Source organism: Sus scrofa, chromosome 13 (assembly GCF_054392235.1).
Source record: "Sus scrofa isolate SSC_HxYL_T2T_F1_AM1 chromosome 13, Sscrofa_HxYL_maternal_Yorkshire_Landrace_v2.0, whole genome shotgun sequence".
Lineage (NCBI taxonomy): Eukaryota > Metazoa > Chordata > Mammalia > Artiodactyla > Suidae > Sus > Sus scrofa.
The window spans coordinates 219,648,887-219,667,199 of NC_139395.1; the positions used below are offsets into that span (position 1 = coordinate 219,648,887).

Consider the following 18,313-nt stretch of genomic DNA (forward strand, 5'->3'; position numbering starts at 1 on the left):
ATAGGGGGTGGAGTCCCTGAGCTCTACGCAGGTCCCGTTGGCCAGTCACGCCATACACCACAGTGCGCGCTGGCCAACCCCGATCCCCCGTCCATCCCGCTGCACCTCACCTGTCCCCTTCGGTAACCGTGAATTTCTTTGTAAAGCCTGTGAGGCTGTTTCTGTTCTGCCCCAATGGCTTTTAAATAAAACTTAACCCTTAATTCCAGCCAACCATCTCTACAATCTGGCCACTGGCCACTTCTCTGGTCCTCTCTGTGTCCTTCTTCTTCCTCCAGGAAGACCCCTCCTGTTTGGTCACCCTCATCCCCTCTCCAGCCTGCCCTCTAGCCCATGAGGCTGACCAATACTGACCACACCAACGAGCTGCCTATGTGCTCTGCCTTCCTGTGGGTAGAGGGCCCTGGGAGCAGCCACAGGAGATCAGAGGTGGAGAGTCACAAGCCCCCGGCTCTCTTCCCAGTGGGTCTCTGAGGCCTGCTACACTTGTCAACCAAAGGTCTTTCCTCCTGTACGTGGCCCTCTCCATCTAGGTTCTGGGACCCACTGTATCTTCCCGACTCTGCCAGGCGGATGGACGTGACACCTCAGCCATCACAGGGCTCAGGGCACCTCCTGTCCCTCGTGCCCTCTTGACGCCCAGCCCACACTTTCATAAGGCGCCGTTATTCAACACCCCTGGGGTTTCTGCATCTGAGAGTGCCATCCTCTTGCTGCCAAGATCCTACCTGCTATAATCTCATCCTCTGGGCTCCAGCCCTGCTGACCTTCTCCCAGCTCCTACAGCTGAGGAGCCACAGAGGCCTTGTTACTACGGAGGCGGGTCCTTCTGCTCTGCCTGGCCCACCAGCTGGACTAAGTGCCCCAGTTTGTGCTCCTAACACGCGGTCTCCTTTGCCACCGGCACAGGCCGAAACACTGCCCTTACTGACGAACGGCTTTAACGTCCGGTCCAGGAAGGCAGGGACCATGCTGGCGACACTCAGTCCCTCCGTGCTTGGTGCCCAGCAGGTTCTCCATAAAAACATGTTGACCAACAGACCCATTTCTCCTGAGCTGGCCCGGTGGCCGCCTCAGGATGGCTTGAGTTCCGTCTAGCTTGTGTATTATACTGCACAAGTATACTGCTTGTGTATTATACATGCAGAGCTGCAGCACGAGCAGATGCGGGTAACCTTGGGGGAAAAGTGGTACCATTATTTCCAGATCCCAGAGGTATTCAAAACGCCCCCTTCACTTCGACAGTCGCGAAGTCCGAAACTCATGAACGCTACAATACGCACAGGGGATTCTCACCAGTTTTCTCCTCGTAAGAAATTCGTTTTACATGGCAGACCCAAGGTAACATACAGTGATAAATATTTCATAGTGGCTTATTCTTACTGAACTCCGTTGCTGGTTGACCACTTAACCATATGGTGTCCAAATTTGTATGGACATACATGTAAATCTGGAGCTCCCGCTGCATGCGTGCGTGCGTGCAGGTACATGTGTGTTTGTGTGTGTATACATTTATGCCTGGAGTTCCCACTGTTTGTGTGTGTGTGTGTGTGTGTGTGTGTGTGTGTGTGTGTGTGTGTAAATGTGGAGTTCCTGCTGTGACACAGTGGGTTAACAATCCGGTGTTGCCCCAGCTGTGGCATAAGTCGCAGCTGTGACTCAGTTGCGCGACCAACCAAACTGCGGATTCCTGGTCTTCCGGCCCTCACAGCCCTCCGGGGGACAGTCCCCTGTCCACGCCCCTTAGGAAGTTTCCTGCTAAGTGGCCACACTCTCCTCGCTCTCTGCCAGCACACCAAAAAGGGGGAAACCCTGGCTTGCCCACAGCGCCTGAACACACAGAGACCCAGAAGTGCCCAGACAAAAGAGGGGCATCCTGCAAGCAGACAGAGAAGTCATGACAGCAAAGCCAGAGAGCAGAGTGACCGCCTCTAGCAGGAGATGACAGAAGGGAGAGAAGTGAAGACACCAGGTCGGGCAGGAGGAGGACAGAGGCAGTGCTGAGGAGGACACAAAAGCCTGAATTCCTAGTACATGTGCTGCCAAAGCCGGCACCCAAAAGCCGGAATCCTGTCCACCTCCTCCCATCATCCTCTGGGAACATCTACATTACGGGACACCTCGAGCCACCGGTGCCCTCGGGCTGCACTCTCCTGGGCAACTCTCTTCCATGTTTGTTGTCTGTAGAGGATGCTGCAATCTGCTGCCCAGGTCCCCACCTTAGGACTCAGGTGCCCAGCCCCACACGTCCCAGTTGCAGAGCCCGCAGAGAACTCACAGCTGAGCCCTCCAAGGAATCCGCCCTGATCAGAAGCCTCCTCTTATCCAAAGCAAGGTCAGTGGGGACGACAGGGGCCCAGCTCCGTCAGGGACAACTCAGTGGTAGTCCAACCCCAGAACAGTCAGCTGAGGCTCTGTGTACACCTCAGGGCAGCTCCTCTGAGCCCAGTCCTCAGGGCTTCACCCCCTCATGGGCGTCATTCCTGGGGGCACCCCCCCCAATCTCCTGCCAGCAAATCCGCCCAGGAACTGACCTAGGACATCAACCATCCCCACGGAAATATGGAACAACAGAGGCTCCCTCCTCACTGGCCTTCCATCGGCAACGTCTCAGGGATGTCGGCAGGTACAAATATGCCCCCTGGTGACCTTTGACCTTGAGATCCAGACAGCCCTGGACTTTAAACAAGCACTGTTATAATCGTCAAGGTGAAAACACCTTAGGGTCCCACGTCCACCTGCTGCTCAGGGTGGGTCAGAATCATCCCCAGAGTGCATGTAATCCACAGACAGCACCCCTCCCTGCCTTGTGCCATAGTGTGACCCCCAGGCCAGCAAGTCCAGCCTTCTCAACCTGCGCTTACCCCTAACTTGCACCACAGAGACTGTCCTGCACCCCTCCAGCGACCAGGGTCAACCTGACCGTTCTGGGGAGGCAGCTCTGCTCACCACTATACCCCCAGCGCCCATGACCGGGCCGCTCTTGAGGAGACTTTGACGACCTCTGCTCTGTGGACCCTTGCCACACCCCGAGTCAGCTGGCATATACCCAGCTCTAGTCTGCTGGGATCCACACCAAGATGTCCAGGGCACCACAAACTGCATCACAGTGGAAGCAAGGGGCGGTGGCTGTCACAATGTTCCAGGGCAGGACCCGCAAGTCCGGACAAGGGCCAGTGTCTTGGTGTGGGCTCTTCAAAGACAGACCCAAATTCACAAATTCAAGGGCAGGATATCTACTGCCCCTGCCATCAGGAGATGGTATGTTATAAACTCTGCTACCAGAGAAGCTTCTTCCTCCTGGGAAACTCTGGGAGCTAGTGCCAAGCATACCTCTCAGTAGGCTTTCCCATGTTATTTGCACAACCACTGCAATGGCCTCAATGTTCACATCCCTAGAACGTGTATGCTGAAATCCTAACCTCCAAATGTGAGGTGGTAGGAGGTGGGGAATTTGGGGTGAATAAGTCATGAGGGTGGAGCCCCATGAATGGGATTAGTGCCTCTAAAAAGGATCCCAGAGAGCTCCCCCACTCTTTTTCTGCCACAAGAAGACCAAAAAAGAAGACAGCAGTCTGCAACCCAGAAGAGGACCTCGCCAGAACCCAAGCATGCTGCCATCCTGGTTAGAGACTTCTAGTCTCCAGAGTGTGAGAAATAAGTGTGTATTGTTGATAACCACTATGTCCATAATTTTTTTTTTTCTTTTTACGGCTGCACCTGCAGCATATGGAAGTTTCCAGGTTAGGGGTCGAATTGGAGCTGCAGCTGCCAGCCTATGTCACAGCCACAGCAACACAGGATCTGAGCAGCACCTGCGAGGTACACCACAGCTTTAGCAATGCCAGATCCAAAACCCACTGAGTGAAGCCAGGGGTCAAACCCACATCCTCACGGAGACTATGTCAGGTTCTTAACCCCCTGAGCCACAATGGGAACTCCAATCCATGGTAATCTGTTACAGGAATTCAAACTAAGACACCTACGACAATCAATCAGCAGTTGAAGGCTGCTCTGGGGGCTGCTAATTCTCGGGTACTGCAGTCTGCCCTCTACGGACAGACCAGCCTCATGGGGAAGCTCACAGGTACTGGGACCAGAAGCCGGCAGTTGGCAATCTTCAGGCCTCACCGATACAGGAAGGACCGGGCACCCGGATGGGCACCAACAGTATCTGCTAGGGGCAGGTAGCACATAGATGGCCAACATGCCCGCATCTCACCCACTGCCTCCCCTCTCCCGCTGTACAGATGGATTTAGTCTCACCCCTTACTGTGGTTGTTGGGTATGTAGTTACTATAATGGATTTCAACAACCAGGTTGAGAACAAGCCAGAACACAAGTGGGTTGTGTTGGTGCTGATTTCTAATCTGATCACCCACACCTGGAGATTTCCATGTTGTTCTACCTCCTTTCTAGATTTATTAAAAAAAAAATAGGATGGGAGGGGGAGGGAGTGGGAGGGATCGGGAGCTTGGGCTTCTCAGACACAACCTAGAATAGATTTACAAGGAGATCCTGCTGAATAGCATTGAGAACTATGTCTAGATACTCATGTTGCAACAGAAGAAAGGGTGGGGGAAAAAACTGTAATTGCAATGTATACATCTAAGGATAACCTGACCCCCTTCCTGTACAGTGGGAAAATACAATAAAAAATAAAATAAAATAAAAAAATTTTTTAAAAAAATAGGAGAAAAATAAACAAAAGATTTGAAGGGACATTTCCACTAAAAACACATAAAAATAGCTAGTAAGCAAGCACCTGAAAAGATACTCACCAGTGTGTCTTTAGAGAAATGAGAATTAAAACCAGCCTGAGATACCATCCACACCCAGTAGAATGGCTGTAATAAAAAAGACCCACAACACCAGTGCTGACAAAGACGTGGTGACACTGGAATCCTCACCCCCAGCTGGCGGAAATGTAAAACAGTGCGTCCATTTTGGAAACCATCCGCTGGTTTCTTAAAAGTTAAAAGTTAAACCACATGACCTAGCATTTCTACTCCCAGGTATAAACCCCAAAGAAATGAAAATGTATTTCCACACAAAAACGTGTACACAAATTTCACAGCGGCACTACTGACAGCCAAATGCTATCACCTGGAGGATGGGTGAACAAAACGGGGTCCATCCAAACGATGGGGTGTTATTCAGCAACCGATACCTGCCACAGCATGGGGGACCTCGGAAACATCACAGGAAGTGAAATAACCCAGTCCTAACCCAGACCACAGGCACGTGGCTCCATTTACATTAAACGCGAGAAAGGGACGGTCCGCAGATAAAGGAGCGTACAACTCAGACACAGACCTCCACCTTCTGGTCGTCCCGGGGAGGGAGGGAGGATAAACCAGGAGCCTGGGCTTAGCAGGTGTGTGCTACGAAATGCACCAGAGATAAACGACAGGAGGCTGCTGTGCAGCACAGGGAACAGCAGTCGATCTCGTGAAAGCATCCATTTTCTTGCAATGGAAAAGATTCTGAAAAAGAACGCACGTGTGTGTGTGTGTGTGTGTGTAACTGTGCTGAACACGTGAAACCAACATAGCACTGTACATCAACCCTACTTCAATCTTTAAATTTTTTTTTTTGTCTTTTTTTGTGTTTCTTTTTTTTTTGTTGTTGTTGTTGTTGCTATTTCTTGGGCCGCTCCCGCAGCATATGGAGGTTCCCAGGCTAGGGGTTGAATCGGAGCTGTAGCCACCAGCCTACGCCAGAGCCACAGCAACTCGGGATCCGAGCCGCGTCTGCAACCTACACCACAGCTCACGGCAACGCCGGATCATTAACCCACTGAGCAAGGGCAGGGATCGAACCCGCAACCTCATGGTTCCTAGTCGGATTCGTTAACCACTGCGCCACGACAGGAACTCCCAATCTTTAAATTTTTTAGTAAAAAATAAAGGGGAATAGAGGTTGCTGCCCAAGACTACGGATCAGGGGTGGGAATGGAGAGTGACTGCGAACAAGCATGAGGAATGTTTTGGGGGCAGCAGAGAAATATTTTTCTGTTTTGTTTCGTTTTATTTTATTTATTTAATTTTTTTAAATTATTTCCTGAGAAATATTTTTGAGTGGTTCTAACATTGGATTGCGGTGATCTTTGTACCATTCTGTAAACTTACTAGTTTTACTTAACACAAGTGAATCCTCTGCTATGGAAATTATACCTCAATAAAGAGGTTACAAATAGGAAAACACAATTAAAAGGTGGATACAAGGCTGATAAACTGAGCCTTGTGATCCCCCAGCAGGACTCTACCCTGCCTTGACTGCAGTTTCTTGATATGGGTCTGTCTCCCCAGAAACACCAATGCTTCCTCTCAATGGACACATGCATCTTTGTCATATTCGCAGCAGGGTCTCCTGACGATCGTGACCTTTCAATAATTATCTGTTGAACCGAACTCTAGTGGAGGGGAAAGACACATTCTTATGGACACCCAAATAACGCTTAAAATAAAAAAGGTTTCACAAAACGCTTCCCCCCAAATATCCCCGTGTAAGTGACGTGGGGGGACCACGTCTAGGGAAGGTGATGACGTGGTGTGAACAGCAGATATGACATTAGTTAAAGACCCGGCAAGTCTGTCTTTGTGGGGAAAGATTCATCAGCAGTGAGTGTGCGTTGTCTCCCGATTCCCGACCAATGACAGTGGCCCTCCAGAAGGGCAGCCATCCGTCCGCCACTCCACAATGCCAGAGGCTGCTGGCTCCTCCACTGGAACTGTCAAATTATGGCTGAACTCGCAGACAAAGACGACAGCTGAAGCAGCTTTTCACTTCGGTCTCAATGTTACTGTGCATCTCCTCGGGAGACAGTGATGAACGCAGCCTCCATCCTGATAAACTTGTCGCTGGGTCGATCAGGATGCTGCACCCCAAGACGGCACCCAGGAGAGATGGCACAGTAATGGGGGGGTGTCTCTTGGAGGAGTGTAAGTTTTTTCCTCTGGAGGTCCACTGAACTAGGGCTTGGAAGGTTGGTCAAAAGAGAAGGACTCCCTGGAAACTCCCTAGCCCAGGAGGTCCAGGCTTCTCCTGACAGGTAGCTTTTTGAACCAGGAATGTGGGTGGACGGGCAGTGTTTAGGCTTCAGAGTCTGAAGACTTGAATTTGAATCCTGGCCCCATCCGTTAGTATCTTCCCAGCTCTAATCTCTCTGGACTCCAGTTTTCTCACCTGAGCAACTAGAAAAATAATAAAATCTTCTCCTCAGGGTTCTTGCAGGTTTGAGATGAGAGGCTGTCCCCTGACCGTACTGTTGTGTATGAAATACTCAGGTGCCATGGAGTCCCAGGGAAGGGGGACTCGTATAAAACTGGAAAGCCCTTGGTCTGGGTTCAAAAGTCCTTTCCAGTAAACATCAAAGAGGAAGAGGTCTGATTTCATTACTTTCCTTCGAGATGCAGGCTCAAGGAGGAAGAAAAAGGCCCCCGTGTGACGTTTTTAGACTGGCTTTTTGAAGGTATTATTGAAACTGATCAGGACCCTGTGGGGTTTTCCCGGGACAGACCTCTGACCCGCAACACACACTCCCCTCCTCTTGTTTGTAAAAAGTTTTACCCTCTAGGCCTTTCACAAGTTCCAAAGAGCAAATTTAATTAGAGAATTTTTCTTAAGTACAAAACCAAAGGGAAACAGTCCAACAAGACAAAATAATATTAGTTTTATCCATAAAACAAAGCCAAGGAACCTCCTGAGCCATACCCTTGAGTTGTTTTGCAGATACTGAAACCTCCAACAGGTGGAAGAAGTGAACTGCATACTGACCACAAGCACAAAGACCCGAGACCAGCTGAAACCAGAAGGGAGACTCCCTAAATACCACCCTGCTTATCTCACCACCAACTGATCAGAAGAATGTCCGTGAGCTGACCGGGTACCTATAACCCTCCCCCCAGTGGTGCCTTTAAAACCCTCTGTGAAAGCCGTCAGGGCGCTCAGGTCCTCTGAGCATGAACGGCCCATTCTCCCTGCTCGGCCTTGCAGTAAACTCTTTCACCACAACCGGATGTCAGGAAACTGGCTTCAGTGCATAGTGGGTGAGCAGACCTAAGTTTCGTTCCATAACCTTATACATCAGCCTGAATCCCAAACTTAGTATCTGCAGCTCTGCATTTCAGACAGCCATCACCTCAAGTGAGCACTTCTTTTTTAAAACTTTTCCTCTTCAGGAATAAATCCTGACTGGACTCTGTCAAGTGTCTGATACCTACCAAATGTTTAATCATGCTTGCTGAATTTTAATTGACTTAATTGTTCCTACAAGTGCACCAAAATGAATCATGAGAAAAATGTAAATTATAAGAAGACTTAAAATTTCACCCCACAAGGGGCTAAAACAGGGACAGTGTTTTCTCCAGGAACTGGGAAGGGGTCCTTAGAACTGTAGAGCCAGTGGCTCAAGCTAGAGAAGCCAAGAGAGAATGCAGCCAGCGCCCTCGAGAGAAACAGGGTGAAACACTGAGCCTGCAGACCATAGAGCAGCCAGCTCCGCCTGGGGGCACTCCCCAGGTCTGGCATCACTTCCTCATCTTGAGAAATCTGTATCTTCCACATAGCCTCCCTTCACACTGAGCCACATGGTAGGTTTCTTGATGACTCCCACGGTATCGCACACAGGTCAGGCACCTGGGACCACTGTCAGACCACCTAGTCCTGGATGTAATTCACAATCCTTATGTTCCCCATTTGAAGCATCGGTGCTCCAGTGAAAAGAGTATTCCGTCCCCATCTCCCAGATTCCTTGTACTGGGAGGAACCGGCTTGTAAGAAGGACCATAGGTCAGAAAAAGGCTCCACAGGGAAAATACCATTGACTAAATGGGAAGAGAAGTTTTGTTTTTTAATTATTCTAACTATAGTTGATTTACAATACTGTATTCATTTCAGGTGCACAGCTTCTTTTATTCCATTACAGGCTATTAAAAGTTAATTGAATCAAGTTCCCCGTGCTAGGAGTTCCCATCGTGGCTCAGCAGAAGTGAGTCTGACTAGCATCCATGAGGACACAGGTTTGATCCCTGGCCTCATTCAGTGGGTTAAGGATCCGACATTGCCATGAGCTGTGGTGCAGGTCACAGACACAGCTCAGATCCTGCATTGCTGTGGCTGTGGCGTAGGCTGGCAGCTACAGCTCCGATTCGACTCCTAGCCCGAGAGCCTCCATATGCCATGAGTGCGGCCCTAAAAAAAGAAAAGACAAAAAAAAAAAAAGTTCCCTGTGCTATATAGGAAATCCTCATTTGTCTATTTCATATGCAATAGTGTACTCATACTCCTAATTTATCCCTCCTCCTCACCTTCCCCCTTTGCTAACCATAAGTTTGTTTCCTATAAGTCTCCTTTTATGTCCTAAATAAGTCGATTTGAATAATTTTTTAGATGTCACATGTAGGTGATGCCATATACTATTTGTCTTTCTCTGTCTGACTCACTTCACTTAGTATGATCATCTCTAGGTCCAACCATGTTGCTACAAATGGCATTATTTCATTTTTTCGTGGCTGAGTAATATTCCATTGTATATATGTACATCTTCTCTACCTATTCATTTGTGGATGGACATTTAGGTTGATTACATATCTTGGCTGGTGTGACTAGCACTGTTATGAACATGGTGGACGGGGGACAAGTACTTTTTCTTTTCTGGATATATGCCCAGGAGTGGCGCCATTGGATCTAAAGTTTTCTTTAGATGGGTAAAAATAACCAAGAGGCAAGAAGCAATACCAGAGTGTTATAAGAGCCAGAAATCCTTAGCATTTGACCTCACAAACTGCCTTACCCCAAAGAGCCACTCTTAACAAAAAGGGAATCTTTTCCCTTTCACTGCAGGTGCTCAGGTCCAAAACCATTATACCAGAGCGTGTGGAAGATGGTGATGACCCACCCAGTCTTCCCACATAACTTCCCACTGCTCATGTCTTCAGATCAAGTGCCTACGTGCTGCACCCTGAATGCCCCAACACCCAGGCAACCACCCTCGCTGTCACAACCCTCAACAAACAATCACCCCCAGGGTTCCTGTAGCACCTGGATTCCCTCCCATCTCCCATGCTCTCTCGCTCTCTTTTTTAAATCTTTCATAGTTTTTATTTATTTATTAATTGATTTAGTGTAATTATGGTAAATTTCAAGTCTGAATGATCCTTACCCACACCCTTCCGGCATGGCTTTTTGTGGAGAACAGAGGGAGCAGATGGAATCTGGTTTGAAATATTAGCTTTAGAAGTGACTCTGAGTTCTAGACAAGTGGATATGTCTAGACAATTGAAACTCAAGTTAGAACCGGAAACCGTAAGCTATGGGCATGCACTTTACCATTCAGGAAAAGAGTAGAGAATAAAAACAAACGAGAGACCGGGTTTGAGAGATTGTAATTCTAACACTGAAAGGCCATGCATGAGCTGGCAAAGCAGACTGAGATAGACACTTGAAAAACAGGAGAAACCAGAGAAGTGAGAGAAATGGGGAACCTAAGGAAGACAGCGTTTCAGTGAGGAAGGAGCGGTCAGCAGTGCTGACCACGACTGTGAGATGGAAAACTGGCCCCTGAATTTGGCATATGGAAGTCTCCGGTGACCTTGGAGTAAACTGTTTGAGTGCAGGGAAAGGGCTGACTGGTGCAGACACACTGGGCGTTGAGTGAGTACAAGGTAAGAACACGGCGTCAGTAAAGTGCAGACATGTCCTTAGAGAAGTCCGACTTCATAGTGTAAAAGAGAGAGAGGAGGACGGTAGAAAGTGAGATCAACAAGAGCAAATCTCCGTGAAAATGCAGCCAAATATATACTAAAGAGTATGGCAGAGACGATGTTTGAAACAGCAGAAAGGAAACCATTTCGTTCCATAAACAGCTAGAGGATGAGTGGACTGAAGTTGAGCCCACATCTCTTTGACCTAAAGACCATGGGTAGGCAAGAGGTGAGAAGTCCATGAGACCAAACATAAGGTCATTGACCTAAACAACTGTGGCCCATGAAGACACGAGTGTGGGACAAGTATGATTCATCGAGTATTTCGGACATTCGAGATTTTCTGAGTCACACGAACACAGGCGAGACTCACTGCTGCCACCAAGCAACCATAATACCCAAGAGGAAGCAGAGAGGAAAAGCCCCAAGAAGCATCTGCGAACAGAATGCAACTAGAGTGCACTGACAAACAGCTTTATCTGTGCCCTCAGACTAGGGCCTGGGCTTTCCAGCCGTGCGGTTTTCCTACATGTGAAGAACCATGGAAACATGAAGCCTCTCCAGCTGTGTACACTTCCAGCTGCACGCTTCAGAACCCTTTTTAAAACTTTTCAGTGTTCAGCTTCAAGCGAAAATGCTTCAAGCTGGACAGGTGAAATCCTAAGAACAGTCAGTATGGGAGCCCACCTCTCAGTGTAGGAGGGAAAGGACCAAGTGCTGAAATCGCTCCTGAGAAGACGTGCTTTGAATAAAGAAAGACTGCTTTTTCTTAGTTACATCTAATAGCTATTTTAAAGGCTCACATAAAGATGAGCACTGATGAGAAATGAGCTGTTTATCTTTACTGTGTTGGTTCTAAAGGCTCAGAAGCAACACTTGCAAATAAAAGTTCACTGATGTTGAGAGATTTTAGTTAATCTTGGGGGAGGAGGATATAACGGAAGAATAAGGTGAGATGTTGACCTGCAGATGTGACTGGCCTGGAACCACATCTTTGCAGTCACACAAGCAGAAACAAAAGCACTAGGACCTCCACAAGAGGCACTGAGGCAATCCAGCTAACAAGGGTAGACCAGATAACGGAAATGTCCAGGCTTTGCATAATGACCTTGAACTATTTTATGGCAACAGCAAATATGGTGAAGGCCTACTGATCTCATATTCTTATTAATGGAAAACAGCAATGTGTAAGGCAATTGCAATGATTAAAAATTTACAAGTTCAAAATAAACGTAAATAAAGTACTTGAGAGGATACATTTCAAATCTTCCAGACATGACTTGATCTGCTTCTGAAGGAAAATGCTCAAATGCTACACAGCCCTGCGATGGGGGCGGGCAGTCCAAACCGACAGTTTAGGGGCTGAGCAGAGAAAAGAAACCTATCGTCACCAACCTCAACCTTCAGGCTGTTGCCATTTGGTTGATTTCTAGTTGGAAAAAAAACAGCAATCTTAAAGCAAGTTCAATCTAAACCGAGTGTGGATACCAAGAGGGGTACAGTAGTTTTCTCAGGACAAATAGGAATGGACAGGCTATCACCAGATAAGGCTATTTTCCCCCTCAACCAAGCTCATTTGTTTTAATCAGCAGGCTCCACGCCTGGAGCCCACAACCTGGGCTGACACAGATAATGCTGCAGAGGCAGGCTGCTCCCTCACGGAGACACAGGAACCCATGCAATGAATAGGAACAAACGGAGGACCCTTTATCTCCAGGATAAAGCTGGCACCAACCTCTGCTGGAAAAATTAAAAGGAAAAATTTTCCAACGATAATCAAATCTCTTCCACTTAATGAGCACCAGTGTCTTCCAGGGCAGCTGTGATGATGTCTGTTTCACAAATGAAATCCTCAGAAAGCGGCAAAAAGGGCAGTGTGACAGACACTGAGCTAGGCTTCCTTTTTCAAGGTATTTTCTCGCTTGCTTTAAGACCACTGGATTTGAGGTTTACAGTTACTGCATGAGGTGGACATGCGAAGCAGGAGGAGCCAGATTTTAGGGATTTGGGTTAATAATACTGACTCTGAGTCAGGCGATCTCAGTTCAAACTGAACGCCCACCTCGAATGATCTCGGGCAATCTCCCCAGCTCCCTGTGACTCTACTTTCTCATCGGCAAAGGGCAGCGAGCTGTGAAATAAAGGATTTCTATGAGACTTAAATGTGATCAGCAAAGATGGAACTACAGTGCCCACAGAACGAAAGCCCTCAACAGACTGTAGCTGTCATTATTCTATCTGCCCTCATTATTATCATCACCAATGCAGCAACCCGGTGGAAACGCCCTAAGACCCAACCAGAAATACGGGGTGCAGCCCCTGACCCCCAGCCCACCCCATCTTCCAACCTAGTGTTGAACCAATGTTTAAAAAAAAAAAAACAGCCAAAAGAAGTTTTATTAAAGGCTCTTGTGTTAAAAGTGCATTTTAAATGAGTGGAAGCCAAAGTCCAACAGAGAGAGGGACACAGTGGTTTGAAGCTTGGGCAGAGGCGGAAAAAATGATAGAGGATTGTCCTCAGCTTGGCCCCTAGCCACGTGAGGATGAATTCAAGAAGCCACAATGCTGGAAGCTCTTTCTGCTTCCCAAATAAAAACTATTTTTTTTTAACGGAGGGGGCACTTGTCATCGACATCAAGAGGTGCAATGAGAGGAGAGAACGTGGCCACGGCCTGCATCAGACACGCTCAGCATCTCCCTGGGAGCAAGAGTCCTAGCCCAGCAGACAGTACTTTGTTATTCTGAAAGCAACATGGCAGGGGCTGTCTTCAGAACACACATACTTCTTGAGAAGATATACCTTGAGTCTGGAAAATATACACTTGTATTCATTTTAGTTTTCAGATACTCAATATTTCTGAGGGCTCCAACACACTAAAAATTTCCCAGAATGTAACTAGAATACCTCCAAGAGAAGAAAACAAAGACCAAAAATCTACACATACTTTCCGGCACGGCTTCCTTTCTCTTCTTTATGATATCTTCTGCTCAACCATGGAGGTGAATTTCACAGCACTTAAAATCACTACACTCACTTCTGTAAGAGGTAAGGATTGAAATCTCGTAGGCCAAATAATGGGTTATCTTTATTTAAAGATATGCAGTAAATTAGATTTTTTTTCTTCCTGGTGCCAACAATTAGGAATACATACTTCCTGTTTCTAAGCAATTTCAGGTTTAATTAGGATTCTCTAAGCCCCATTTGTCTTAACAATTTGACAGCTCCGGCTTCCCCTCCACACCCACACTTTTCCTCTTTCACACCCTCCCCCCTCGTACGCAGTATTTTATTCCGTAAATGCCAGGAGGAAAGAGAAGCAAGCGCAAATGCAAATCAGATCGCTCGTTTCTTCTGTGAACACACCACTTTCAAGGCACCTTTGATAAAAGGTTATCTTCCCTTGACTGACAATTATCTCTAAGCTAATTATTAAAGTGTCATATGAAAATGTGCGTGTTTGAGGGGTTTCCATGGGAGGCGGCGACGAAACCCCCTGGAAGCAGGAATATGACATCACAGGGAAAATGTGCAGGAGAGTGCCCTGTTTGTCCATGCAAATTAGTTTCATCATCCATAACAAGTGTTTAAAAAGCAGAAAAGCAAGCGTGATGCATAATGCATTGTGTCATGATGCATAATAATTAGGCCTGCTCCCCGCCACCCCGTCTCCCAAGACTTAAAAATCTCTCCGAGTAAGCATTTCGTTCTAAAGGCTTTGACAAAAATGCCATTTAGGGACTTTCAAATTTACAGCCAGGCAATTTGTCATCATTTATATGAGAGGGAAGGAGGTAAAAGGAACAGAATGCCGCACAGTTCATCACTTCACCAACCTCCTGGTGACGAAAGCTCCCAGGCTCGCCTTGCAAGAAAGCAGCAGACTGTCCCTGTGCGATGCCGTGCGTGCAGACAGATCCTTCCCCATGCCACACACTGCTTCTCCTTTAAAAACACAAGAAGGCTACGTAACGGGTCCATCCCATGCTCACAGGGACGAGCAGAGGATTTAGTCTTGGAATAGCCCAAAGTTAACTGAAGATGTGGAAATAAACTCCCAACGTCGCATGCATTTCTCCAGTTCACCAAGACTTGGGTTGAGGGTGACACTGCATTCAAAACATTCTTTGTTCTAAAACATCGCTTTTAGAAAATATAAAATCTAAGATAACACTAAATTTATATAAAAACAAAAATCCTGCTGAACCAAAAAAAAAAAAAATAGATCTTCTTTGGAAGGAGACATTGCTATTTTAAAACGACAATTATTTTAAAAGAAAGAGCTTTTTCTGGGTGTACAATAAAATTTAGATCTGAAGTACAAATGCAATGTTCCCCGTTGCGGCAGGAAAGGAAAACAGGATTTGCCATCAAATAAGGCACAAACATCTCCTTCCATCCCCCCTTCATTCCCTACTGAGCCCCTGATGTGTGTGGATTCTTTACCAGGGCTGCCCGTCTGAGAAAGCCTGAATGAGGAATATCACAGAGCAGAAAGGTGCCTAAAAGCTGATTATCAGGACTGGCTGGAAAGGGTTACTGTAAATGACTTAATGAGCAAACAATTAATGGAGTCCAAAAGGCAGACTCAAGTAACCAGAAAAACTCTCTTTCAGCTAATTTAACATTTTAACCATAATTGAACACAGATCGCCTGGAGCCAGGGCTCTGTGCTGGGATGCACCAAGGAAGGGATATTTTCTGGCTCTGTTAATCCCTCCCAACAACAGGGACATTCTGGTCAGTAGAACATCTCCCTGAACCTCCAAAAAGACCTGGGAGAAATACGCAAGGACTCAACAAGGTAATAACTTCGTATGCATTTCCAGCTGCAGCCGTATTTAGCATTCATTAAGCCAAGAATCTTAAAGCACAGAGCTAATGCCACGTAACTGCTATTTCTCACAAACTTCTAATGGAGCGAACCCACTGCAATCAACCAAGGAGATCAGCGTGGGCCAGGCTGTCAGGATAGATCACACAAGACCACGCGTGCACACTGATCTGTTCGACCTACAGATTCCTTTTCAGTGTCTTCTCCTCTGCTCCCCATCCACACATCTGGCATGATGGAAACTGTTTGAAGCCTGCAGGCAGGTCAGCCTGGTCTGAAGCCTAGCACTGGCCCAATCCTACTGTCCTGTGAAAGAGGTCCGTTTACATCTTTGACCCTCTCTTCACACGATCGTTTGACAGGTGGTGTCAGAGTCCTTTTGGCTGCTATCTGCCCATCGTCCCAAGGATCTGAGACCTGGATCCACCAAAGTAGGGGCTCACTGTCAGGAATACGCTGAGATGTGAAGGTAAAAAATCTGTGGAGGAAGGTAACGGGGGCCGGGACAGATAAACGAAGGCCTGCTGCCTGCAACAGAAATATAACAGAAACGTGGAGAGAAGATGGCAGTTATAATGTATACTGAGAAAAAAACAAAACATCCTGCTAAACCACAGAAGCCTGAGCAAAGAGGAGAAAGGAAAATCAGGAGTGGGGGCTCTGGGAAGGTACAACCATGGCAGAGCCAGGTCCATCCAGGGTTTCCGCCAGCTTAAACCCGGTGACCTCAGAGGAAAGGGGGTGAAAACGGGCATTAACCCCAGTTAAGCAATAGCTTCTCTATAGCACAATAACAGAGCACACTTTATCATGCCTTTACCTTAGTAAACGGCTTCGAACTCTCCTATCAATAATCTAGGATGGCAAGTGGCTTTAGCCCAACATCACAAACGTGTTTCCTCCAACTTCTTCCATCATCCTCACTGTTCAGATTTTGTCAAGGTGTCATTTTTGGACTCTTTACATCCTACCAGTCAGGACATGGTCAGTTTTATCCTTTTCTCTCCCTTGCATGATCCCAACTCAGAGCAAGCCCTCATCTCCTCAGGCCACTGGTCATGACAGCGGGAGCCTGGCTGCATTTCCACCTTCCAGCCTTCCCACCTCCCAATCGTTCCTTCGTGCCACTGCCAGACCATCTTGCCAAAAACCCCATTCAGCAAGTTACCACAGTAGAAATTTTTAAAACAGAATCACTCTCTTTAAGAAGGGACAATGTGGAGTAAGAAACGTCAGTGTGTCTTTAGGAGATGAGTCTCCTGTAAGGGAAAACGGCAGCAAATCGCTTGGACATTCAGATGCGTTGCTAGGAAGGCTAACAGAAGAGGTGTATTCAGGACGAAAATGTGAATCTCATTTTTTCACTAAAAGGGTCACTGTGAAGGCTTAGGTAACACTAAATTTGACTAGGTTCTAACTTTGATTAATAATTAAAGATCATTTTTCTCCTAAAACTGCTCACGTGGGTTGATAAGTGCCTTCCTCTGCTCCTACTGAGCACAGATTTTGCCGTTACTCATGGCATTTGCAGTGAAAACAAACCTCCGAATCAAGGTCTATGACACACATTTGAGGTGACTATGGGAATCGCAAAACACAGCTGATGCCAGCACCCCAGGGGCCATAAATTTTACTTTTCGTACGTCTCTTCATGTCACTCATTTCTAACAGGTAGGAAACTCACTGTCTCCTGTCCCACCTTAAACAAAAACCCTTTACTTTACATGCTGTAAAAACTTAGTGCCAATTCTGCTGCCTCCCGACCACAGCTGTTTGCCACAAGCGTGAATCTCAGAGAAGCACTTCTGTTTCTAAATGCCTCACTATAATGTGAAACTGAATTTTCCCCACTCAACCTTGCTCTGAAAGTCTTTGAAAGCTTCTTGCTGCAGCCTGAATTTTGCTCCTCGGCCTCCTGCAGACCCATGGATCAGTCTCCAAATTTACAGTATTCACCCGTAATTCCAAACCTGCAAGCTGCATGGACACCCACTCCCATTCCTCAAAAGTGCTCTCCAGCACTGATCCACTACTGAAGCCACTTCTCGTTCAGAAAGCCGTCTTTAGTTTCAGTTAACAAAGCTTGAATTTTTTAGGGCCACACCTGCAGCATATGGAAGTTCCCAGGTCAGGGGCTGAATTGGAGTTGCAGCTGCATTCTACACCACAGCCACAGCAACACCAGATCTGAGCCATACCTTCGACCTACGCCACAGTTTGCGGCAATGCTGGATCCTTAACCCACTGAGCCAGGCCAGGGATCAAATCCCCGACCTCACAGAGGCAACACTGGGTCCCTAACCCAATGAACCACAATGGGAGCGCCTCCTTCTTCTACTTTTAAATTAAATGTCTTTTCTGAACTATTAGCAACCTGTTTTTTAATTTAACTAGATTACCTACTTTATCTCTTTATTAGTCTATAATACCTCGAATTTAAAAGGATCTTGTTTCCTTGTGTATGTCATGATTTCCTAATTAAATGGCCAACTCTTTAAGGACAGAAATCTTTACACTTTTCTTATTTCCATATTTTCAAGGGAACACCAAAAAAGCATAGCAAATATTTCCAGGTTAATTAAGAAACTCTCTAAAAAAGCCCACTGTGAGTTTGCGCTAAGCTTACGCTCAGGCCTTGGTAACACTAGGAACTTTCTGTCTCTAATGACCAGCCTCCGTAGATAACGGCCCATAATCTGCACCATGTGGATACAGACTTTGACAAACAATCACAACCCTTTACTTCTTACTCCTCCACCTCAATTTTCAGTTTTG

General features: G+C 46.9%; 1 protein-coding gene across 4 annotated transcripts in view; it reads right to left on the reverse strand.

Annotated features, from left to right (window-relative positions):
- Positions 1-18,313, reverse strand: part of DSCAM (DS cell adhesion molecule) — a 744,988-nt gene that overhangs the window by 704,832 nt on the left and 21,843 nt on the right. Inside the window, exon 1 of one of the 4 annotated variants that reach the window (XM_021071497.2) lies at positions 14,541-14,820. The exons of the other annotated variants lie outside the window; for them this stretch is intronic. Within the exon in view, the coding sequence (XP_020927156.2) occupies positions 14,541-14,685 (145 nt within the window). The 5' untranslated portion in view covers positions 14,686-14,820. Of the gene's footprint in view, positions 1-14,540; positions 14,821-18,313 lie in introns of those variants that run through there. 4 annotated transcript variants of the gene reach the window in all.